Source organism: Syngnathus floridae, chromosome 16, assembly GCF_059516105.1.
Source record: "Syngnathus floridae isolate MCC-2025c chromosome 16, RoL_Sflo_1.0, whole genome shotgun sequence".
Taxonomy (NCBI): domain Eukaryota; kingdom Metazoa; phylum Chordata; class Actinopteri; order Syngnathiformes; family Syngnathidae; genus Syngnathus; species Syngnathus floridae.
The window spans coordinates 1,516,783-1,540,357 of record NC_142428.1 but is presented as its reverse complement, the minus strand read 5'-3'; the positions used below and the strand labels follow the sequence as shown (position 1 = coordinate 1,540,357).

General features: G+C 40.8%; 3 protein-coding genes across 8 annotated transcripts; all 3 read right to left on the bottom strand.

The window, feature by feature from the left end:
- Positions 1 to 124: 124 nt before the first annotated feature.
- Positions 125 to 8,541, bottom strand: kcnk5a (potassium channel, subfamily K, member 5a). The gene is made up of 5 exons (XM_088401338.1): positions 7,929 to 8,541; positions 3,603 to 3,714; positions 3,334 to 3,500; positions 3,083 to 3,251; positions 125 to 2,670 (listed from the first exon to the last, which is right to left on the bottom strand). The coding sequence occupies exons 1-5, from the start codon at positions 8,409 to 8,411 to the stop codon at positions 1,706 to 1,708; spliced, it is 1,896 nt and encodes a 631-aa protein (XP_088257464.1). The 5' UTR covers positions 8,412 to 8,541; the 3' UTR covers positions 125 to 1,705.
- Positions 8,542 to 16,205: 7,664 nt separating this feature from the next.
- LOC148384859 (potassium channel subfamily K member 17-like) lies at positions 16,206 to 19,603 on the bottom strand. 2 transcript variants are annotated; one of them, XR_015863502.1, is made up of 5 exons: positions 18,968 to 19,603; positions 17,582 to 17,696; positions 17,356 to 17,523; positions 17,125 to 17,293; positions 16,206 to 17,053 (listed from the first exon to the last, which is right to left on the bottom strand). XR_015863502.1 is itself a non-coding variant. In XM_088401072.1 (4 exons), exons 2-4 carry the CDS (start codon positions 17,443 to 17,445, stop codon positions 16,821 to 16,823), a joined length of 492 nt encoding a protein of 163 aa, XP_088257198.1. In that variant the 5' UTR covers positions 17,446 to 17,523; positions 17,582 to 19,603; the 3' UTR covers positions 16,206 to 16,820. The 2 variants fall into 2 exon arrangements, 1 of the variants encoding a protein (XP_088257198.1); XM_088401072.1 differs by having other exon boundaries at positions 17,582 to 19,603.
- Positions 19,604 to 19,746: 143 nt separating this feature from the next.
- LOC148384858 (potassium channel, subfamily K, member 16-like) lies at positions 19,747 to 23,344 on the bottom strand. Of its 5 annotated transcripts, none has more exons than XM_088401070.1 (8): positions 23,282 to 23,344; positions 23,134 to 23,211; positions 22,325 to 22,496; positions 21,937 to 22,185; positions 21,300 to 21,414; positions 21,060 to 21,226; positions 20,808 to 20,976; positions 19,747 to 20,361 (listed from the first exon to the last, which is right to left on the bottom strand). In XM_088401070.1, exons 4-8 carry the CDS (start codon positions 22,147 to 22,149, stop codon positions 20,153 to 20,155), a joined length of 873 nt encoding a protein of 290 aa, XP_088257196.1. In that variant the 5' UTR covers positions 22,150 to 22,185; positions 22,325 to 22,496; positions 23,134 to 23,211; positions 23,282 to 23,344; the 3' UTR covers positions 19,747 to 20,152. The 5 variants fall into 5 exon arrangements, with proteins under 5 accessions (XP_088257196.1, XP_088257193.1, XP_088257192.1 ...); XM_088401067.1 differs by having other exon boundaries at positions 21,937 to 22,162; XM_088401066.1 differs by having other exon boundaries at positions 21,937 to 22,496.
- Positions 23,345 to 23,575: the final 231 nt, after the last annotated feature.

Genomic DNA, 23,575 nt, shown 5'->3' with positions numbered 1-23,575 from the left:
AATTTCTGGAACAAATAGGCTACTGACTAAAATTTGATTTAATACTCAGCATGTTATCTCAGCATACACAAAAAAATCCACCAATCTGTTTTCCAAATTGGCCAAACAAAGAAGAAGACACAGCCATTTTTCAGTGAAAGTTTATTTTTATTTGAAATATACAGTTGTTTTTTAATTCAAACAGCCTACAAACAATAATTTAAAACGTCATAAAAAAAGTCAATTTACACAAACATTGGAGTTTTTACACAATGGAGCGACATTAAGACACAAATGCAGGTCAATAGGTTTAACCACTTGCAAGTAAATTATCTTCGGACAAGTTTGACAAGTACCAGGACTGCATAACAATGGCGCACCAATGTATCCGCTATAAAAATGACAATGGCAGAAATGTACACAAAATGTGACCAAATACCCAAAACGGTGGGGGGCCTAAAGAAATGTCTAAAAAGACCCAGTGTGAAATATACACAGATTTCAGCATTATACTTCATTTCCCCTGCTTTGCAGTGGATTTATTTAAGGCAGTCTAAAAGGCAGGAGGTGTTCCATGCGCACAAAAACAATGGATTCCCAAAGATTTACAATCTTAAAATTACTCGGATTTCCAAATTCACAATAGCCTTGTTTGACACTGCAATTGTTGGCATCTTCCCATAAGAAGTAACCCTAACGTTCTTGTGCTGAAATGCATGTGCAAATAGCAGGAAGTGAAAAAAAAAAAGACTTTTTTTGACACACGCACACGTACGTCATGAGAGTATGGATCTGCGGAGCGTTAACCTAGCTGTCCGTCATTTGCGCTACTACTGTGTCAGTGCGAGCCCCCAAAAGCAAACAAGTAGCAAGGCCATGTCCTCAGCTGAGGTGTTTGTGGCTGCCGATGGGCTTTCAGACAATATTGACTTGACAAACACAATGAAGCCGTGCTGCGGAGAATACTTTCACTCCTACTTTTCCGTCACATTGCCATGTCAAAGGGCCACTTCATACATCATTTACATACACCGGCAATATTTACCTGCTCAAGTTTTTTTTTTGTTTTTTTTACTTTACAGCTTTACATTTGGGTTTACAGTACCTCCCTATCGTTTATTGATGGACCCTTCGCAAAGTCTTTTCCATGCAGTCAAAACAAAATACAATCTCAGACAGCTACTCATCAAGGATTTTGGAAAAAGAAACAACAAAAAAAGAGAAAGCGTTTGGCTCAGGTCAAGGAAAAAAAAACAAAAAAACATCTGCACTGCAATGGACTTTGGCCTGTGATCATTTTGATGGAATGGTGCGAGTGACGCAAACACTCGCGTAGCTCCAGACGACTACCATGCCCAGCATTTCAAATATATTTTAAACACCAATATGGCGTATGCGACTTCTTAATATGTTGAAACATATCGATAATTTATTCGATGTAGAAGAAATGCACTTAAGGAAAAACAGTTGATTTGGAAATACAATACCTGATGAATCTTTTGCTAAATCTCCACAAGAGGTGATGAAGTCTCAAGTCAATATTCATTTAGGCTGTTTCTGTCCCAAATGATAGGGATTTGAATTCATTATAAAAAAAAAAAGAACATTCAAATGAAGGAAAAGAACATTCATTTGGTTTGGAAAGTGATCATTTTCCAAAGCCAACAGTGCAATGGGATTTTTTGAGTTCACATTAGAAAAGTTTCAACGGCATCAGCGTTCACAACTAAGGTTCTGTATTGTCTTCTTTTGCATATTCCTCAACAAGAGTCTCGTAAGAGCGGCCGTGTTCGAAAACATCACCGGCAAAAACCGAGCCGTCCGACTCGGAACTTTGCTCCTCCTTGGAAACGGTTTCAATGTTTTCATCGCATGTTGTTATAGAAAGTTTTGCTTTGGAATCATCCTCCTCCTCCTCTTCTTCCTCCTCATCCTCTAGATTATTGCCAAGAAAGTTTTCCTCATCAATGAAAGTAATGTTTGCATTTTGGAACGTCAGAGATTGGTATTCTTTAGAAGCCCATGTCCTTCGAGTCGTTCTCCCACAATGTCCTCCACCTCCACCATCCTGATCCACATCTTTGTCAAGCTGGTTTTCAAAGACTTGATCCTGGTCGAGTTCAACATCCCTATCGCCATGTTCTTCTGTTAGCAGCAAACCATTATCAGAGCCCAGGAGGTAGTTTTTGGACTTGGAAAAGGCAACTGTGACACGATCACTGAAGCTATATCTTCTTTTCTGTCGTGGCGAACGGTCTAAGCAGAGAATGGTGTGGCCATTAAAGGTGGTGCTATCATTGCAGCTCTTGGAGCGAGCCATATCTTTGGCTTTGGCTTTTGCCTTGTTGATGGCGTTCCCCGCGTTGGAGTCGAGTTGCTTTTCATTTTTAGTGCCAATCTGCTTGATCAGGTCGTTGTAGCCTTCCTGCTTTTTGGACAGAAATCTGAAGATGTTAACGTCATTGGGGGTGGGCGGCAGACGAGGCGCGGCTTTGTGAGATTCTTTATAGTGCCGTAGCTCGTCCAGGGATAGTTTGCGTAACTTGCGGCGTTTCTTTAGCGCTTTGTGAGCCTCGATCACCATTCGCACTTTCCAGTTGAAGAATAAAGAGAGCCAAGCCAAGCCCAGATAAATCCAAACCTCCACAAAGTAGCGGTATAAAGTGGGATAGTTTTTGGTAGGGTCCACACCTGAAAGGACATTCAAAAAAATAAGGTTTAAACCGCGTCAAGGTATTGTAAGAAAAAAAAAGTAATAAAACTAATGTAATAAAAGCCCAAAGTCTCAGTGTGATTGAATGTTTTGAAATGTTTAAACTGACTTGTCAGGAATGTCTGTTTGTTTGAATAAAGGACGATTATGATGAATGGATAATTACAGACCAATTACATCTTTCCACTTGAAATGGTGAGAACAAAGTTATCAAACAAAAGTCACAAAGCAGAACGAATAAGCATAATCAAGAGTCCCGACTTTGAAAACCTTGTTAATTATCTATTCAAAATATTAAATCATCCTGATAATGGACTCAAACCATTAGCAGCAATATATTGTATCACTTCCCCGATTAATAACAAATACAGCATTTTCTCACAAACATACCTGCTACCAAGTCACCAAATCCGATCGTAGTTAAGGTGACAAACGAGAAGTACAAGCCTTCAACGTAGGTCCAACCCTCCTGGGACATGAACACAAAAGGTGGAAGGACTAAGTGAATCAGCAACCCCCAGAGAAGAAAAATAGCCGTGCAGGTAAATTGAGACTTTCGCTGAAATAGAAACAACAAAACATCTGTTCAAATGGAGATCTTTTGCATTGATATCATCATAATAGAGCAAATATCAAGTTACCAGTGAAAATCCTTTCTTGGTGAGAAAATGACCAATGTGCTTGGCTCGTCCACCAAAGAACTTCCCAAGCTCGCTGATCCACGTAAGACACAAAGGCACACCAAAGAGCCCGTAGAAGATGCAAAACATACGGCCCACTACTGTTTTGGGAGCAATGTTTCCATAGCCTTCAAAAAAAAAAAAAAAAAGAGTTTTAGGAAATTCCTCAAACCGCTGAACAGAACTTGGAGAACATTTTGTTCCAACGATTGAGAAGTAAAAGTAGTTACCTATAGTAGTTATGACTGTGGCAGCAAAAATGACAGCATTTGGCCAGTTCCAGTTGTTGAACGTCTTGTTGCCAGTTATAGTGACTCCTTGGCCGGCAGCATCGGAAACGATCTGGAGACAAACATGACAAAAAGGATGTGAGATAAATACACTTTGTCTGCACGAATCATGGAAAGTGGCTTTACAAAAAATGACAATAATCAATTTTGTTGGACTTGTATTTTGTGTGTGAGGCTGAAAGCTTATATTTTCTTCTTCACCGCATACATCCTGTAGCTGAGGTTTGAGTCACTAGAGGTAAGATAGACTGTTTTGATGGCTTCAAATAATCTTTCCACTGCGTACAAAGGAGAGTGCACTGTGCACCTTATCAGCTTTAAAATCTAAAGTTGTGCAGAAAGTGCACAAAAAACGGTTACGTAACTTTGACCATCCTCGAACCCAGAACGTGTTTAGTAAGATCTGCTCAACACAGCATATGCAACGGCTCCGAGCCATGAACAAGTCATGGTGGAGCAACCCGACCTTGCGCTGTGATTTATTTTTTTTCTGACACAACACAATTGAATATTTGCCAACTAAGCATAGTTTCACCTTCTTTCAGTGGGAAGGGCATTGAATGCATGTATTCGTTTCATCTGCCAGATAAAAAAAAGTGCTGAGTTTTAAGAAAGAGCTGATTCGCAGGAATACAATGGGGGCAAAGTAGCACCACCTTTGTAATATGGAAGACAGAGGTCAACATGTTCTCAAAATTCATAATATTGTATAAGTTCAGCGACCTTGATCGTCTTAATCAAAAACAAAAAAGGGTACCCGATAATAGACAACCTTGCCTCCCTTGGCACAATTTTCTTGGCTCGAATAGTTGAAATTCATTAGTTATTAATCAAAAGGTAAAGGTAGGTATTTACATATTGTTTAAATTGTGTGTAAACGTACACAGAGATACAAATTTCTAATAATTAATGAAGGGAATTTTTGCTCTTATTTCTGGTAACCCACCCGTGTCACAAGGGCGGGTGACATAAAAACAAAGCTCTACATTGATAAACAAAATAGAAAAAGTGTGCCTTGAGGTATTGTTATAGTAGTATCCAACAATGAGTATTTCACTTTGAAAATGAGGTTTATTGTGCCCTGGCTCAAATCACAAAGAAAGGATTCCTTGATACTACTAAAGAAGTGAAACCATCACCAAATTTCAGGCTGAGCTAGCTGATGCTGCCATTGTGATAAGCAAAGAACTGTGAAAACCGCAAGACCATTTGTTATCTAGCAGCTGGCAAGCACTCCATTCCGAAGATATTTTTCCACTTCTGGGTAGGAGCGTGACGCAGCCAAGGAGCAACAGCTGCCTGTAGGCAAGATGAATGAAGTCACAAACTCATGCTCGCTCATATCATTCTGGATTGATTTCAACTTTGGAGTTTGCAAACACCAAAAAGGACAAGCCGTGCTCAAGTATCTGTGCTATTGAAAATTGGGCCTTTGTCCGCACTACTGTTTCCGATTATTCATCTACTTTTCTATTAGCCGATTACTTGACTATGTTACTCGTATCTACCTCATGCACTGGATGGAGGTCTCCAATTTCATTGTACTATGTAGAATGACAATAAAGGTTTTCTGATTCTGATTCTGATTAAAAATAAAAATATGAAATGTTTTGAAAATGTCTTAATCAAACATTTGCTGCTGAACAGACATAGGAATATTATTTCCCATTTTGCTTTTTTCGACATTAGAAAGTAAGAACAAACCCGCACATATACCATAAACACATTTGCAAGTGGCTGCTTTAAAGTTCCTTGTAAAATTTCACGAGACCACAAGACTTGTCAAACTAACAGTCGCTGTTCTTACTTGTTGTGGACACCAAGTAAAAAAATGACAGGGGGTCCTTTAATAGACTATAATGCATTCCAACTTAGGTAGAACCTGCATTTGTAATAATACTTGTACAGTTTACTATTAATATTTACATCAAATATTTGAAAATGCAGATTATGCTTATGCTGCGTGACAAAATAAACTTTCATCTGACTTATTCACTGCACACCATTTGTAATCTCAAAAAGCCATTTTTCAGGGCCAACGTTCGAAGGCCTTTTTGCCGTCATTTGTCATGCAGCAGTTGATGAAGTGACACATGAGACTTCACAGTATTTTTAGAGTGGTGTGGCTTATTTGGTGTGAACTAGGGTCCGGATCATAGCGTCACTATTTGACCAAATGGAACCCGTTGACAGATGGAAATGAACTGAATAAAATGTTTGTTTCCAAAAGAGAGACACATGACAGAAAATCAAGGTCAAGGATCAAAGATTCAGTCAGAAACTACTAATGTGTGAAAAAATAAAGAATGTGATCGAAAGTCACACTTTGCTATTTCAAGCCACATATGTAGCTTAAACGGCACTGTAGGCACATGACACAGTTCAATTTCGTGCAGAAAACAGTACGCTATTTCATTCACTGTCAAATTAATCTTACCACGGGCCATGTTGGACAAAGATGAGACCGTAGCATTGATGAGCACACTTTTCAGATCTCAAACGTGACCAGCCAGGCATGTGCCATTGGACTCTACAAGCACTTTTAAAGTCACGTTAAAAAGAGTTCCAAAAGACAAATGTTTAAAAAGTGAAGATTGCATCATCGTGAGTGATTCATGAACGCTTGGTGGGAGAGTCTCAATCATTGCATGCATCATAAACATGTTCCCTTTTCTTGGCAAATACTCTTCATTTCATTTCAATATGAACTGCCCATTATGTTGGTCAAGTATCTCCTCTATGGGGCCATTATGTTGTGGAATTCATGCATGAAGTGAATGGACACTAGCCCTATTGTAGATCTCTTGACATTGTTCAGAAGACACTGCTTTTGGGGTTTGCAGTTCCTTTAACCCAAAAAAACCCCAACTATTTTAGTCACTGAATAATTAAAACTAAGGAAATATACGCAAATCATATTTGAATTCAAAGTTCTTGAAACTGCACCCTGAACCTGATTGCTCACAATTCACGCATGGAGCAGGACGCTTGCATAATGATCATTTATTTGCAAAAGGAAGATAACCAACACCACCCTCACTTTGCTGAACTTTTATGACAGTTTCTTAAGTGTCTACATTGATGTGACCATAAAAACTAACCATTCGAAGGGACGTGACGTTAATGGTAAACTTGGAGTTAATAAAAGGAAGAGGGCTAACTTTCTTAATAAGTGGTCGTATTGATGAGATCCCACCTGCCTTTGCAACAAGTGCGTGCCAGTGGAAGAAACTAAATTTCATGTCTGGAGTTGTACTGGAAACACACAAAAAAAGATCTTACTTTTTTTCCCACAGCAACTTTAAATTACACTTCCAGAATCTTTAGGTGCTTAATGTTCCCATACATTTCAGGCCTTTGCAGGGATTACTCAAGTCCAATGAATGGGGGGAGGTTCATGGGTGTATCCTTTTCAGCACCCCAAAAAGCAAAGAAAAAAAAGGGGGGATGGGTAAGGTAATAAATCTCCCAAATACTGATGTCGGCCCATATGGGGGACATGTTGAGACATGCTTGCCGTCTGTCTCAAAACTGCAAAGAAACAAGTGTAAAAAAAACTAAAAACAGAACAAAACTGAAAAGGAAAAACAATTTGTCATGGTTCAGGAAAAAGCACCCACACCTTGGAGAAAGGGAGGAAAAAAAAAAATCAAGGGAGTGAGCCGTATTATGAGAAAAACACCTGTGGAAGAGGAATGCTACATTTCTAATGCTTTCATTGAAGGGCGGGAGGGAGGGAGAGGGTGAACCCACAGGTCACTGGTTTAATAGCCCAGCACTTCTGACATTGGCAACTTTGGACATTGCAATAGAACACCATGTTGATGAAATGACACAAGGTTAACTTCCTTCATGCACCCGCGAAAATGCTGACCCGTGCATATATGTATGCTTACAATGTACAAAGTGCACATAGTGACTATCAGGTTTGTAAGTGCCCAACATAAAACATAAAATAAGTATTAGGTTGGCATGGACACAAGATCACAGATAACAGGAATACTAATCAACAGTTGCTCCTTTGTTTTTCTCCACACACATTATTATACACACACACACACACACACACACACACATACATAAAGTATGTTGGTATGTGTGAATGCAAACCCTCGGGCTGCAAAATTAAGCCTTGCAGTCACAAAAGCAATGACAGCATTGATCCACAAGATGAACTGACATGACTTAACTAAATTCCTCAACACTAGTGAACTCCATTCATGTCTTACGCGTCACAAAAAAGGTCAGCTAAATTATTATTCATACCTGCAGTATTTTCTCCAAGTCATCTTTCGTCAGACAAGGGAAGTCCTTAAGTAAATTTTCCTTCTGCCGTCTGTAGTGCTTTGCAGCCAGCTTCCAATTGGGCTCTTCCAGAACTTGAAAAATAGCTGCCCCAATGGACAGGTAGAAAATAATTGCAGAAGTCAACAATGGGCCCTTATCCACCATACTGGTGTGGAGTGACTCAAAGTGGGGGATGAAAGTAGGGAGGGGGAGCTTGACAGCAGCGCTAGGAAGAGTGCAGCTCAAGCAGTCATTGTCGGAGAATGTTGGAGCTTTCTTGGTCCACGCAAGCTTTATGGAAAGTCGACGCGCGCCACACTTGACAGCGTTTGTCCTCGCACATAGCCGAAGAGGCAAACATGGGTGGTCAAATATTGTCGCCAGCAGATAAAGTGCAGCCACTCTGCTATTGTTTCCACGTGCAGTCGGAGAAGTACGGTGAAGTCGGAGTGGAGGACTCATAAGATCCGCCCAGAAAGAGAGGAGGGAGAAGGCTGGAGAGCGTCCGCGAGGAGGGGTGGGGGGTGTCGACTTTTGCTTTCGTCTTTTGCCCTTTTTTTCTCTCTCTCTCTCTCTCTCTTTTTTGCCGGTTTTAACCACTGCACAGGTGCGCGCCTCACAGTGAGGAGACGCGCAAGGAAGTCATGCGTCAGAAAGTCATGCGTAATTTGGACTAAAGTACTCAAATTATTGAAGTAAAAGTGCAAATACTTGTGCATAAAAGGGGGGTGGGTGTGACTAAAATGTAGTTATATACGAAAAGAAAAAAAAATGCATGAATTGCTGTATATATAAAAAAAGAAAACCATAACGTTGCTTAATATTCGACAACTGTGATCAATCAAAATGATAGTGCACATCCCTACACGAGCCCACTTCATGCTCTGAAAATATTAAATCAATCATTCCAATATTTGAACTATTTCAGCTTGGCAGCAAGGAGAACAATAATTGCTCGGGCATGAACAATCATACGGTGGACTCTGACTGTTTATGTCTGGTGGTTATAATAAATGACTCACCAGAGGAACGAAAACATTGATTACACGTCAGTTAAACGTTGGACAGCCACGAGGAATCCTGCTGTGCCCACGCCCGTCTCATCTAATCTTGATAAAGTGCTTTAGATCTTTTTTGGCAAGCAGGACTTGCTATGAGTCAGACTCTGCCCCATTCTGGTATGGTGTTGCACGAGGTTCAGTTTTGGGGCCTCTATTGTTTTCATTGTATCTGTTGCACATGGGTTCCATCTTCTTTTTAAAGTGCTCTATAAAAAAAAAGGCTAACTGAGTTGGAAACACTTTGCAGTAATCGAGGGTGATGTGCAAAAGTTCAACAGTTTTGCATGTAACTTGAGTTGACTATCCTTCTAAATGGCATCCCGAGCTATGTTCCTTTGTTTCAACTCTGTTCATTGCAGTACACAATCCAGGAAATCACAAACTGCATTTTTCTTCATTAACAAAGATTTGCACAAATATTTCACACATTCAAGGTTACATTATTTACGATTGTACCTTTGGTGGTACCCGGAGAGCTTCTTGAATATTTGACATGGAAATAACAAAGAGCACATAACACCGAGACAGTTTCAGCGAATTCCCAATGAAACTGTCAAATGTAAACCGCTCTTTAGCTCAAAGTTAGAACCATAAGCCTTCAACATATGCCTGTGGTAAAACTGTGTCTCTCTGGGGATTCCCGGCATGCAAGACTGGCAGACGTTGCATCATGATCTCTGCTATTTGATTTTCCTGAGGCAAACCCCCCCCCCCCAACACTTTTCATTTGCGTCTACACATGTTCTACGTTCAGAGGACAACTGACTTAGAAACTTCTGATATTCTTTGAGAAAACTACACCTCAGTTCTGCTGCATAAAGCTCCTTTCTGATATAACAGATTGGAATTATGGGTTGCATTTGTGGTTTTCCTGTCGGGTTGGAGCGGTATCCCAAAAAATAGATCCGTGCAAGACTGTAGTTTAGTTGTATTCACATTAGACTGGATTGTTTTATTAAAATTGTTCTCATGGATTTCCTCCGACAGCGGGTGTGTACAAACACGTGAACCAACATGTATGACAAGAAACTGTTCTCTCTTAATAATTAAGAATCTAAACGGGAAGTTATCACTCCTGTGAGAGACAATTTGGAAACAACCTGATGCCTCAAAAATACCAAACAAAAAAAATTGGTTTGCCCCCCATCCTCCGAAAACAAACAGAATTGGGAATTGTTGGAAACCGTAATCAAGTAACTCGGATCCGAATCAAATTCAAAGTTGTTGAGGTACGTCAACAATTCATCTCCTCCTGTTCCAAAACGATAGCAAAAGTATTCTTGCATGCTGCCGTCATAAGATCAAGGATTGTCTTGCATGTGACACAGAGCTAAGTCAATTTACAATAATTGAGAATGTAAGGTCTGTTCCCATTTGGGGGTTTTTAATGACATCTGATTTTCAAGATTGATGCATTTGTTTTGGGCCCCTGGGGCAGTCAGCATGAGCAGTGCAATCATGCCAACTATCAAAGTAGCCAATTTCAGTCCTTTTGTAATCAATGAGGTGGGGACTTCCAGAGTCAACCAACATCGGACAACACACCATTCATTATTTCGCTTGGTGACGAAAAGTCTAGAAATCAGATCATAATTATGAAACACTGCTTTATATACAGTATGTTCATCTGCAAAATAAATACGCAATTTCTGAGTATTTTTATTCATTTTGTAGTGTTAAATATGACTTGAAAGTTGTCATTTTAAACAGTATACGTGCTGTCAAATTCGGCAATTATTGTAATAAGAGGGGAAACAATGAGACGTCATGCAACCAGTTGTACCAGTACCGGTACAGATAATGGATGGGTGGCGTTTTTTTACCTCTCAGTTTGCATATGTACCTCCCCATTATTGAAATGTTTTGAATGTCAAGAGTGTGTGTTTCCTGTTTTGTTTAGTAATGTCATTCCATTGATTGAGTTATTTTTAACCTCGGTGTGTGGACCATGTGATAAGACAGAGGAACCGCTTCCTACATCTATTGTTTTGTTTTGTTGTTGTATTGTATTCTTTTTTCCTTTACGCTAAGGAAACCTGCAATCTGTTAAATGGCTTTTGTTGTGATGTTTTCATGTCACCAGAAGCTAAGCAGGCTGATGGGTCCCCTGACTGGGCTGGCGGGTGGGAGGTTCTCTTCCTGTCTTCGGGGGCGGACACTTGAATTTAACTTACTAACATTTTCACTTCATTGGAGATGTGAAGAGCTCACTGTAAACTCAAGTCACTGCTCAGAGGTCAAGGCAAAAAACCCAACAACAATAAATCTGAATCTTGTTTGTGTGACTTATGAGTAAACCAAAACTGAGTTCTTCAGTTCAAGGCTAAAGGTTGTAATAAAACATTAACTTTGGGAGGAATTTCCAACAGATTTACTACAAAACCAAGTTAAAACTTATCCTACAATGTGCATTAGAAAGAACCTGCATTCATTTTTTTTTTCAGGCAATGGACCAAATAACTCATTTCGACTACTTAGACCTAAGCAAGTTGACGGAACACACTTCATCATATGACTCAGACATGGATGCAATTTAGTTTTTTTTTTTCTCAACTTTTAGTCCACTTTTTTACTTCCTAAAATCTCCAAGTATCTTCACCATTTTGCAACATGAATCTTTCATCTGACAGCAGTCACTGGTTTCATTTGATGGCTTTGCCCTTTACCCTGGGATAACACGAGCATGTGATCTTTCAGCCTGAGGAGCACATCCTGCAGGGCTTGTGAAGTAACGGTCATTTTTTTTTTCTTCTTCTTTTTTTTTAAATGTAAGTAGGTATGCCCTACAAAAAACCCCCCCAAAAAACAAAAAAAACCAATTGGGCTCCAGGTTAAAAGGATGTCATGCGAACCAATTCTGCTTGTGCCTATTACCTTTTTGTGAATATTACATAAGAACCTGCACGATGATGTGAGGTAATTTTACGACCCGCAGTGCATGATTCTTGTGCTTGTCACACAAACTGCTTCAAGGTCATGTTTTACTTTGAAAATGACAATATGGTTTTGTTCAGTCGATGTTTGTTGTAGCAGCTCGTAGATTCATTGCCCATTCAGATGCAGTAAAATGTAGTCATTTTACTTTAGAAATATATTTTCATTTAATTGCATGTACTGTCTTGGAAAGGATTTTTTTTTTTTTGTATGACGTCTTATATGACATCATTCTGAATGTCAGTTCAAAATCATGTGGGCAATTAAAGCCAGAAGCCTTTTCCCCACAATTTAAATCATTTGTAGCTCTATAGTTTTTTCATCTGTGTTTCATAATTGGACTTTTTACCAATCAGTCATCTATTATACTCTCAAGTGACTGACCTATAAACATACTCACATTTCACTCAATAAAAAACAGATATGGACAGACTAAACACACAGTCTACATGTCTACCCACCAAACGCCCCTGAAGTGACACTAAATACTTGTCGGCGCCTAGATAATCTTCAGATGGGCAAACAAAGTCTTTCCACAGATACGTATTTTGGAATTTATGGTTGTTGCCTAACCAGACAAGTCAAGGTCACTTTAGGTTCTGCAACTTGAGAGACAGTATTGCAATTTGCACGTGGGGATGCAGCATTTTTCTCTCCCGAAATGGAAAGGCCAAATTGCCAAAACAAACCACTGCATGACAAACTGCATGACACCCTAGAGCAGAAGCTGCACCACCACGCTGGATTAAAACAATAGCTTTCAGTGTGCTACGAAAACACGACAGACATTGTTGACCTACATCTACGTTCATTAGAATGCACTCATTGTGTGTCTATGTGTGTGCGTGTGGTGAGAGGATGGATGGACGGATGGATGGATGGATGGACGGACTATCTACTTGAGAAAACAATATCTGCTACGTCCAACCAGTCTTGGAGAAAGCGTTTGACCATGGGAGTGATCTTGGAGTTGCTTTTGGGTACTCCCGTTTCCTCCCACATTCCAAAAACATGCATAGTAGGCTGACTGACCACCCCAAATTGTCCGTAGGAGTGATTGTGAGTGTGAACGCATGTTTGTCTATGTGTGCGTCGGTGACACATGCTGAACAGGGTCAAAGTCATTTTGACACCTCAGCCAGACAAGCGTCTTCGAATAATTAGCACACAGGAAATGCTTGGTGCTGTAATTATGGCAATTAAGTCTTAAAATGTTCGCATTGTTGCTTGTGAAATCATTTCTCATGCTATGGATTATTATTCTAGTTTTAGATCGTATTATATTTGCACAAATAGAACAACAAAGTTGTACCGCATCTCAAGCACAACAAGGACAATGACATTTGCTTTTCAATGAAATTATCAGCACATCCAAAACTCCCCCAAAAATGAAATAAGGAATATCAACAAGCTGATTTACGACCAACCTAATTAATGTTATGTTATGTCACAATCCCGCAATATTGTGTAAGCATTTGTTCTGAGGCACCGCCGTGTCGTTTTTACACGAGTTGCGTCACGAGCACATACTGTAAAGCGATGTTAATAGGTCGTGGCCATTTCCCATATTCCTGTTAAATCGACTTACGGAAGTATGACACATATTTGTACCCATCATTCAGTTCAGTAGTAAGAAGTACAGTGACTTGTCCCTAACGCCGTGGCTTTGACCTCTCCGTGTGCACAACCACACATGTTTTGATATGTGTGTGCTATGTCAGAGGTGACCTGGGAGTGTTGTGCATCTGCAGAGACGCAAATTATTTCATTATGACCTTTGAGCTACTGTTTGGCCAATGTCCTTTTCTTGCACTTAACGTCTGTTTGGGTATGTTTTGTACATAACAGTCGCATGCTGACGTTAACGTAAACACAGATGGGTAGCCTCACGACAAACACGCTGGTCAACACGTGACTCAGCGCGTGTGCGTGTTGCTTTATTGTCAGTGTTTAAAAAAGCCTCATTTGAACATCTAAACTTACTTGCAGGAAACGGGAAAACATGGATCAGAAGTTCACTGCGTGACTAAACCAAATGGGCACAAGACCTTGAAATGAAATTTAGCAGCCCTGCTTACACGGTATTTGCAGAATTCAAGGAGAAATGGTTATTTATAAATGCTACACCACATTAAGATGAGGAAAAGAAAATTAAAAGCATAAAAAGGTAGGCGTTGCCTGGGGGCTTAAGATTCAGGAGACGCTAAGGGTCTTTGTCAAACGCTGGCTGAGGAGCGTTTAGTTCATCACACGTTTCATTTACAGGAAACAAGAAAGGTTCGTGTTGGACCTCCGATTTGATTTTTCACACTTCTCTGGCTGATAAAAAGCCTTTTTCTTCAATCTAGCCTACAGCCGTCATGCTCCTCTGTAGATGCACGCCTTTGTGGTATCACACGTGCCACTCTGCCAGCTCAGCAGCGGCCTGATTGCACTCATCAGCTGATGGAAGTAAAAAAACAGGTTGGACAAGAGTCAGCGGAGGTAACACTCATTTGGTGCATAGTATTGCAGGGAATGAGAGTGAGGTGGCAAATAATGTACACAAATGTTTTGCTGTCTTATTGGTTCACAGAGGGCCAATGATTGTGCCTGGAAAGGCACACGTTTAGGGCAAACAGATTAGTCTGCAAATATGAAAGAGGGGGGGAAACTAGCGTCAAGAATTGAGCTAAATGCGTCTAAAATGCTATGTTTGTCTCTTGAATGGCTTCCATGGAAGTTTTTTAGTTGTTGTTGCCCTGGAGGTGTTTACTGTAACTCAAGGAAGGAATAACCAGCCTGGTAACCTACTAACTGTCACCTGCAGTGCATTAAAATTTTGATCAGTGAATCAGACTCATTCCTTTTTTGTTTTTAACAAGCAGGACTGAAAAAGAAAAAGTGAAAGTGCGACCTATCTCCAAAGCCTAACCTCACGTTAACCGCTTCAAAATACACATTTAAGCAATACGTATTCCTTGGCTGGAGTAACAGTTTTTTTTAAGGCTCGCTTCATCATTTTTTTTGGGAACAGGTGGAATCAAATCAATAGTACCATGAAAGTTGCTGTCTTACCTCAAGGGTAGAAAACATTGGACTTTCCCGTACAGCGTGCTCCTCTATTCTACACAAAACATTTTCATTCAGCGTTTACAAAAACATAAAAGCAAAAAACAAGCCCTCAATGGAAGCTTTTAAGACTTCAAATGACCTTGCCCCTCAGGACTGACACGTGAATGCTGAGGACATGATGCCACAAACTTAAAATCCCCAAAGCACGTTGGTTAATATAGTTGCAAACCAGGTTTTATATGAAACTTTTGGAACTTCAAAAGGACAACATGTGAATGTTGAGATGCTGCCACAGACTCATAGTACACAATGGATGGACGCATTGCAGCGTACATCTAGTCATGAGTCACTTTAGGAAAATGTTCATCTTTTCCCAAACTTTCCATCACTTTTGCATCGTTGAAACTTTGCATCAGCAGTCCAGCTTCTGCCAGAATTTTTTGAGGCTCTTTTTAGTATATTCCAGCCAGCCCTTGCTTTTCTTCTCGCTAATGAGTAGCTTGCAGCCACTGTGCTTTTGGCCATGAAATATTATTCTAACAATAAACAGTGAGACCTCAACTTCACCTCGGTACTCCAGAATTTATGCCATTAACATTCCATATAGTCGAATAATCTACCTACCGCTTATTTTCTGTGTAACGTTATGAACATTTTTATGAAATTTTTATTTTTTGTAAACTAAAAGTTAGGTCTCAGTAGACAGGGCCTATCACTCGTGACTGAAATGTGGAAATGAAAAGCACCATTCCCATTACGCATAATGAGTCTTCACTGAACCATGGCAAAACATGCATGTTTGTTTGGGAATTTTTTTCCTTGTGCAATGGTTGCAACCCGGTCACTTTCACTCCCCATAGCTTCCCATAACCAAGCAAAGGAGGGGAGACACAGAACTATGCCTTTTCTGTCCTCCTCCACTGTTTGGAATTTTGCACACATTATTCTCTCCCTCTTGCACGACTCTATATTTGTGGCCTTTGGCATCTTGTCATTTTCCATTCTGTCGCTCCTTCTGCCCGCCATCTGCCTTTAACATTGCTCCTCCTTGCTGACTTTCTATGAGATAAACAAAACGATGAGAGCTTGTACATTAAAAGGCCCACTGTGACCTTTATGAGCATCCAGTAAGTAGAGTACAGCTCATCTTTTATTTCCCCCATGTGGGAAAAGTACACTTACTCTTTCAATACAGAAAAGTAAGCGGTGTGTTGAATGTGGATTTTAATGTATTTAAACTCAGCCGAGTGAAAAGTGCTTTTGCAATACAATTGCAAAAGGGAAAATCAATAACAAGAAAGCTGATGCTCCGGTTTCAGTTCCCTTAGGTGCTGTTTGTATAATACCACCACTTAGTGGAGGGAGAGTTTATTACAGCACAGAAAAAGATCTGGATCCAGGGCCTCGCTGATGTTGAAATTTATGCAACATGTCAAAACGATAAGGTTAAATTAGTGAAATATTTTCATAAAATTGTGTTTTTTTTCCCCCTCACAGTGCAGCAATTACATTGTCAAACATGTTTTTTAAAGCCCTCATTTCAAATATTTTTGTATTTCAAACACATTTCATAAATAATACAAATCAACTAAATTTCCTCTAGGACTTTCGTATCAAAACTGTGGTCTGCGGGCCAACTGCAGCCCGTCGGACGATAGCGTCTAAGATAATATTGGTTCCAAGTTTAAAATATACAAACAATAGCCTACAGTGATCACTGACATAGCCAAAAGATGTATGAGGGTCAATGAGAAGATAAACACAATTCTTAGGTCACTTACATCATGTCCATATGAATAAGTAAGTCCACTTGCTTGGTACTTTACTGAGTTGAAGGCGGCTGCTTGACCTCATCTTCCCCTTCCGGCTGTGTGTCGTGGTTCTCCCGTTCCTCCTGCTTGCAACCCCCCCACCGCAGTTTGACATACCTGTTGAACCTCTCCAGGATGTCAATGCAGTGGTTAATGACAAGCGCCAACCAGGCCAGGCCGAAGAATATCCAGGAGGCCATGAGGACGTTGTACCACTCAGGGTACACTTTGTCCGGGTTACTATCTGCAAAGAAAGAAACATCTGAATATAAAGATGGCGGCAGTAAAACCTGACGAGCAATGACTGAGATGTACCAGCCACAAAGTCTCCAAATCCAATGGTGCTCAGGGTGATGAAGCAGTAGTAGATGGCCTGTGAGTAGGTCCAACCTTCATGAAGCTGGAATACCAGCATGGGAACAACGAAGAAGAGGACGGCTCCGGACAGGTAGGACACCGAGTGGACGAAGAAGCGCGAACACCTCTGAGAGGTAAAAAAAAAAAAAGGTGAGGCATCAACAAATAGATCATGAAAGAGCTCCTTACCCGTCGGCCAGTTTTGCCCTCAAGGAAGTCGCAGATGTTTTTGCTCAAGGACGAGCATGTGCTTGCCCACCCTGTTGAGCACCACCACATTGAGGGGGATGCCAAAAAGGGCGAAGAACACACAGAAGATCTGACCACTGGTGGATCTGGGACTCATGTTTCCGTAACCTGCAAATAATAAACTTGAAAACAGTTTCCATGTTTTGAATCCTACAAAGCAACTCACCTATTGTTGTGACCACAGTGGCGGCAAAAACAGCGGAGCTTTTGAATTTCCAAAATCCATCTGCGGTGCTGTTGCTTTTCAAACTCAGGCCCACTTTGGATGCGTCTTGAATAACCTGGTGTTTGAGAACAACAGCGGAAAAAACAAAATGCCTGCAGACACAGCATGTTCTTGACGTAGGGTCAAGATACTTCTCCGAACTCAGTAATCAGTGACTTACATAACACTCATCGTCAATATGTGAATTATAATCAGGACGAGCTTCTGATTTATAACTTTAACGATGACGCAATACAACCTCCTCTGCTCTTTTGAAAACAGTAGCTTAGTGTAGCACAAAAGATTTTGTTCCGGGGCTTTGACTTTTGTAGGCCTATTTAGTTTTCTGACAACAGCAGCCGACTTTTTACTTGCGCATGAACAATGCAGCCACAGTGATGCGTCTTTAAGTGTCTCAAGAAAATATATTTTTGGGGGGTGAATTTAACCACATAGGTATTGCTAGACAAGTTTCCCCAAATAAGATGTGGATTCCGCAAATGATAGGAAGTGAATATTAAAGTGTCACTATGAAAGATGTCTTTAACTTGGCAACTTGTCTCAGTTTGGCCACTACTGTGAAGGAAAACTGAAAATTGAGAGTAAAACCGTGACATGCAGTTATTCTAGCTGTCATCGTCACCAAAGCAAAATTTCCTTTGGCGAGGATGTGCGGTAAATAAAACGCACGGATGTGGTGCGCATTTGGAAGTGAATGATGGTTCAAATGTGGCCCAAGGGCCCAACTGTGAACAGGACACGGTCAGAGCTTTCGGGCCTATCACTTTTTAGTGCCACATGCTGTAAATAATAACTGAGCAGCAATCTTGAGAAATTGCGATAATGACATACCCACTGCAAATGAATATGATGCCGCATTAAAATTAAACTCTTTCACAGGCTCACTGGAGCGCATTAAATAAAGCAGCTGTAGAATCAGAGCAAAAAAAAAAAAATGTTTTGCATAGCTACAGCCTAAGAGAACATCTGTTGAAGTATTTTAACAGGAGACATGCAGTCTGAAAGCAAATTGTATAAACAGTAAAAAAAAATAAAAAAAAAAGCAAAACGGTCAGATGGAAATCAGGTGGTCATGGTCCCCCATTTAAAGCCACGTGGTGATAAACTAGTCTGAGTAGGATCCTTCAAGTATTTGCGGGCGTTACTTGCCTTGTCTTCTTATTCGGAATGATTCCAGCAGTTCTCACATGACTCTCAACAACTTGTCTATTTTAGTTGATTCTATGTGCGCTCATCCAACTATTTCCTCCACTGTATATCATATATACGGTATTCCCAGAACTATGATGCAATGTTCACACGTGCCCCATTAGCCATGTTCCTTACCTGAACCACCTCCTCAAGACCGCCTCGGTCCAGACATGGGTACGTCAACAGCAGCTTCTGTTTGTTTACCAATAAGAGACCGATGTCCTTCTCCCCGAGATCGCCCTCCAACTTCCAAAATACCACCCCTCCAATGAGCACGTAGAAGACATAAAGCACCCCCAACAGAAGGATGGAAGGCACTCGGGCCAAATTGAACATTTCTTTTATTCCCATCTGGGTTCCCTGGGCATGAAACTCCAGATAGCCTGTGGACAACAAGGCATGACTTGCCTGCATAAATGTAAAGGCAAATCAAACTCCACCCGTGCTACAATCACAACAGAGTTCTGTCATGCAAATTTGGAGCAAGACGCAGGCAAGAAGACCTGACAAAAGTCAACTCCAGACCACAAAGTGAGCCTAGCGTCCATTTTACAACCAAACTCTAAAATAAGACAGCTCAAAGCCACTTTTCTCCTCTTCTTTCCCGGGGCCACTTCTGCATGTAATGTGCTCTCAGGCTACCTCACATCCTGATTAATGTGTTTGCTTTAGATAGCCCAAACACGCTCGATTCACTGGAGTTTTCCGTCAGCACACAAACACAGATGTTGACTCATGTTAATGCGTATACACAGTGGATATACAAAGTCGACACTGTTCAAATGGCAGGCTTTTGAGCCATAAAAAAAGAAGATTGAGATCAATCATTCGGAATTTGAGCCGCACCATTAATGCGACATATAACCTGCACAACTCAAATCTTTTTCGCTTGGTTGGATGGGTGGTTGGATGGATCAAAGTTGTAAGAATTTATTTTTTCAAGTCTTTTGAGTTCCTACAATAAACAGTACATACAGGAAGAATGGAACGTAAACACTTTCAGAATAATGACACAATTCACATATCAATTCCAAACCTCCTTAGACTCAAATGTTTGTAGTGTGTGATGACTCCGGATGGCTTATTGAGGTAGACTTGTGAAACGGTAGCATTTTGCTCGCCTAAGCAAAAGTGGATGCAAAAAGAAAAATGTACAATATCCATGTCTAAAGTGGAGAATGATTTCCGGTGGTGACAGCAGCAATGCATGCTACTTCAAAAGTATGGAATGTAAAATGAATTACCCTCTAGGGGTAAAATAAAACGCAAATCCACGACATTACATACGAATATTCCAACCTAGCTCGATCTGACATGTTATCAGATCTTTGAGGCGTCTTCCAGTTTGTTGGATGACGCATTGTCTTCCTCTTGTTGTTTCTTAAAGCTTGGATGAGTCAAGCTGATCACATGTGCCATGATTCTTGATCCCATGCTGAGGATAAGAGCCAGCCAGGCCAAGGCAAAGATGATCCATATGCCCGCCAGGCTACGGTACAGAGAGATGTACTCCTTGCCTGGATCGGTCCCTGTACGAGTAGACATACTTTCATTGAAGAGTTCCTGGAACTCGCTAACTCCAAGTCAAATAATGAAACCCTCAACAAACAATATGTGTTTGTGAGTTTGACCATTTTATGCTTGCTTATCTTGATGGCACACTGGCTTTTAATAACAACACTAGTGTCTATGTGTGTCATTGGCATGGCAACTGTCAACACTACAAAATATGTAGAGACGACATTACCACGTTTTATTTTTTGCTGTGATTTATAATCTAATCAGTCCTGATTTAGTTCACACTGGATTTCAAGAACGCAGAGGGCGCAACAAGTAAACTCGATTAAAATTTTACGAGAAGGTCCAGTGAGATTTGAACAATAAAGGATGAGAACGGTGTGTTTTGTAAAACCTTACCCATAGATCCTCATGTTTTATGCAAACATTGAATGCTTCTTTTGCACTTTCTACTCACCCACAACATAATCTCCAAAGCCAATGGTGCTGAGGGTAATGAAAGCAAAGTAAAAGCCTTCACCAAATGTCCAGCCTTCCACGTAACTGAACAGCAGGGGAGGAATGACCAGGAACAGCAGACTACCAGTGATGAAGAAGGAGCTCACTGCCAATGCCTCAACAGTTTGCTACAGAAGTGCACAGCAAAGCCATACTTGAACATTTCACCATCAGACATGACACTTAAGGATGTCCGATTTTTTTTTCTTACCTTGTGTGGAACTACAGAGACCATGCCTTTCTCCAGATGCCCCAAATGAATGGTGAGACACTTTCCCAGCTGTTTGAGGAAGGCCAAGTTGAGCGGGATGCCGCACAGCGCATAAAAAACACAGAACACCTGACCGGACACGGTGCTGGGAGAAAGGTTGCCATAACCTGTCAATCAAGGGAGGAATTGTCATTCAGCACAGGTCGGAATTCAAACGATTCTCCAGCGAGGATCTCTCACCTATAGTTGTGACCACAGTGCCGGCAAAAAAGAAGGCGCTGCTGAAATCCCAATTACTGGGGTTAGTCGAATTGCCAGAGGGATTCACGCCCCTCTCCCAGGCTTCTAAAATCACCTGTGAATCAATTCACACATTTTTTTTTTTTAATCAGAAGAAGAAATTGCAGTTTCCTTATAAATTCCATGTCAAGATGGAGGACTATAATTAGTTAAATGAATTGATTCATATTCATGGCATCATATTAAAAGATGGATGTGCTTGCGCCTTGATCAAATACACCAAAATCGCATTAGACCACCTTGCGCTGAAAAATAAATGGAAGGTATAAATCAGATTTCCAAAATCAATTTAGTTCTACGAACAAGTACAAGACAAACACAGTAAAACCCTGACAGGAGTGATCGATTGTTGATTTATTGGGTCGGCCAGTCAACCGCTAAGTATTTTATTAGCCTGTACTTCACCCTTTAATGATATTGATGTTTTGCTTTTACCATGACAAATTTACTCAACGATTGAAACAGACTTGTGTCTACAAGCTGTTGACAGGCTTACAGCTCCATGAAGCTGTCTGTTTTTCATCACACTTTTGCTCCGCAGCAGATTATCAAGACAGTTAGAAAATACAAGCCAAACCTGAACAAACTTCTCCAAAGCCGGTCCATCCAGGCAGGTGTAATTTGCCAAGAAATTCAACTTCTCCAGTTGGAAGTGGTTCCGATTGTTGCTCTCGGCCTCTCGTTCCAGAATCTGGAAAATGATGGCTCCAAACAGCAAGTAGGTGAGGTGGGCCAGAGCCAAAAGTACCGTCCAGCTCACTTTGACACGCACCAGCTGAATCCTCGCCATTGAAAAATTTTCCCTAAGCCACAATGGACGTGCAGGCTGGTGATCGGATCGAGACTTAAAAACATTAAAGACCTTACGTAGACGGACGGCAAAGCTCAGCAGCATCTTTGGACATATCCCATGGAGAGTGCTGCCATGATTGTCAAAACCAAAACAAAAAGTATATTCTTAGTACCTGTTCTTTAGTAAAGCTGCATCTCGTGACCAGTGGATTGCCCTCCTAAGCTCGAGCATCCCTACTCACTGCTCCTCCTCTGATTGGCCAGAAAAGCCCAGTATCTGCTCGGACATGATTTATGTGTCGCTGGGGGTGATGACTAAACACCTCTTCTCCATTAGGGCGACATCTGGACACACACACAGACAACCGTTTCAACCGTTTCTACTAATAAGGAAGCATCTTGTCTGTAGAACAAAAGTTAATATTTCACCTGACTGCTGCTAGAGTCGCGCGTTGTAAGGACACAGACAAGTCGAGTGGAAACCCAGACATCATATAAATCCACCACAAATGATTTAACACCCTAGTGGAAATTGTCAAAATAATACAGACTGCCAGCTTGACACGTGTCAAAGGGGAGTCATTTGAAATATCATTAAGTCTGAAAGCTTCAGTTTTTTTTTTTTTTGCTAACCAGACGCCTGCATGACCAATCCTACAACGGTTTTACCAGATTGAGAAGGGTTGATATTTTGGACTGAGCGGTACTTAACCGCAAGCCATAAAGCGATGAGTTGAAAGATGCTTCAAGATGGATTTCTTTAAAATGCATAAAACAAATCAGCTATGAATAAATGCGAGTCTTCAGTTGAAAAAACACACGTCATGACTTGAAGAAGACTCGGTCTTTCTTGGAGGCAACTCTGACACCCTGATGCAAATTGTGCAGCTGCTTCATCTGTCAAACAAATCAATGCAAAGGCATACAAACAAAGTGCTCCCACTTGGTTGTTCTCTGTTTGAGGGTGAGGGGGCGGTCTTGCCTTGATTTTGATGACCCGCAGATGCTGACAGAAGCAATGAATCAGTCAGGAGCTTTCAGGATACCGGATGGGATGAATCTGTGGGATGGACTTTGCATTCATGGAGTCAAGTCAAAGGATAAATAGCACAACCGGGTCTTGTTCATACCTGTCAGTCGGCTCAGAGCTCGGAGAACTATTATGAAGGAGGCAGTCCAACTGTTTGTTAAACACCCTGTCGCATTGGTTATGATGATTATTTATATAAGATTCACAATCATAAAAGACCTAACAAGAGTTTTAACTTGGCAAGGATTAAAAAAATACTTGAATACTTTGCTCTTTTTGGCAGCTACTTATATTTACAGCCACATATTGACACTCAAGATGTTACAAGTCATGACGTACTCAAGTCAGCTGGTTTCCTCTTGTTGTCTCCCCTCTCATATCTTGAAACAACATT

Coding starts and splice junctions, on each gene's coding strand:
- kcnk5a (XM_088401338.1), bottom strand. CDS start 8,411: ATGAGTCCTCCACTCCGACTTCACCGTACTTCTCCGACTGCACGTGGA. Junction 3,252..3,333: donor CCAAGAAAGGATTTTCACTG/GTAACTTGATAT, acceptor TTTCTATTTCAG/CGAAAGTCTCAATTTACCTG. Junction 2,671..3,082: donor ATTTGGTGACTTGGTAGCAG/GTATGTTTGTGA, acceptor ATGTCCTTTCAG/GTGTGGACCCTACCAAAAAC.
- LOC148384859 (XM_088401072.1), bottom strand. CDS start 17,445: ATGTGGTGGTGCTCAACAGGGTGGGCAAGCACATGCTCGTCCTTGAGC. Junction 17,294..17,355: donor AGGGCAAAACTGGCCGACGG/GTAAGGAGCTCT, acceptor TTTACCTCTCAG/AGGTGTTCGCGCTTCTTCGT. Junction 17,054..17,124: donor ATTTGGAGACTTTGTGGCTG/GTACATCTCAGT, acceptor CTTTCTTTGCAG/ATAGTAACCCGGACAAAGTG.
- LOC148384858 (XM_088401066.1), bottom strand. CDS start 22,254: ATGCTGCTGAGCTTTGCCGTCCGTCTACGTAAGGTCTTTAATGTTTTT. Junction 21,415..21,936: donor CTTTGGAGAAGTTTGTTCAG/GTTTGGCTTGTA, acceptor ATTGATTCACAG/GTGATTTTAGAAGCCTGGGA. Junction 21,227..21,299: donor CACTGTGGTCACAACTATAG/GTGAGAGATCCT, acceptor CTTGATTGACAG/GTTATGGCAACCTTTCTCCC.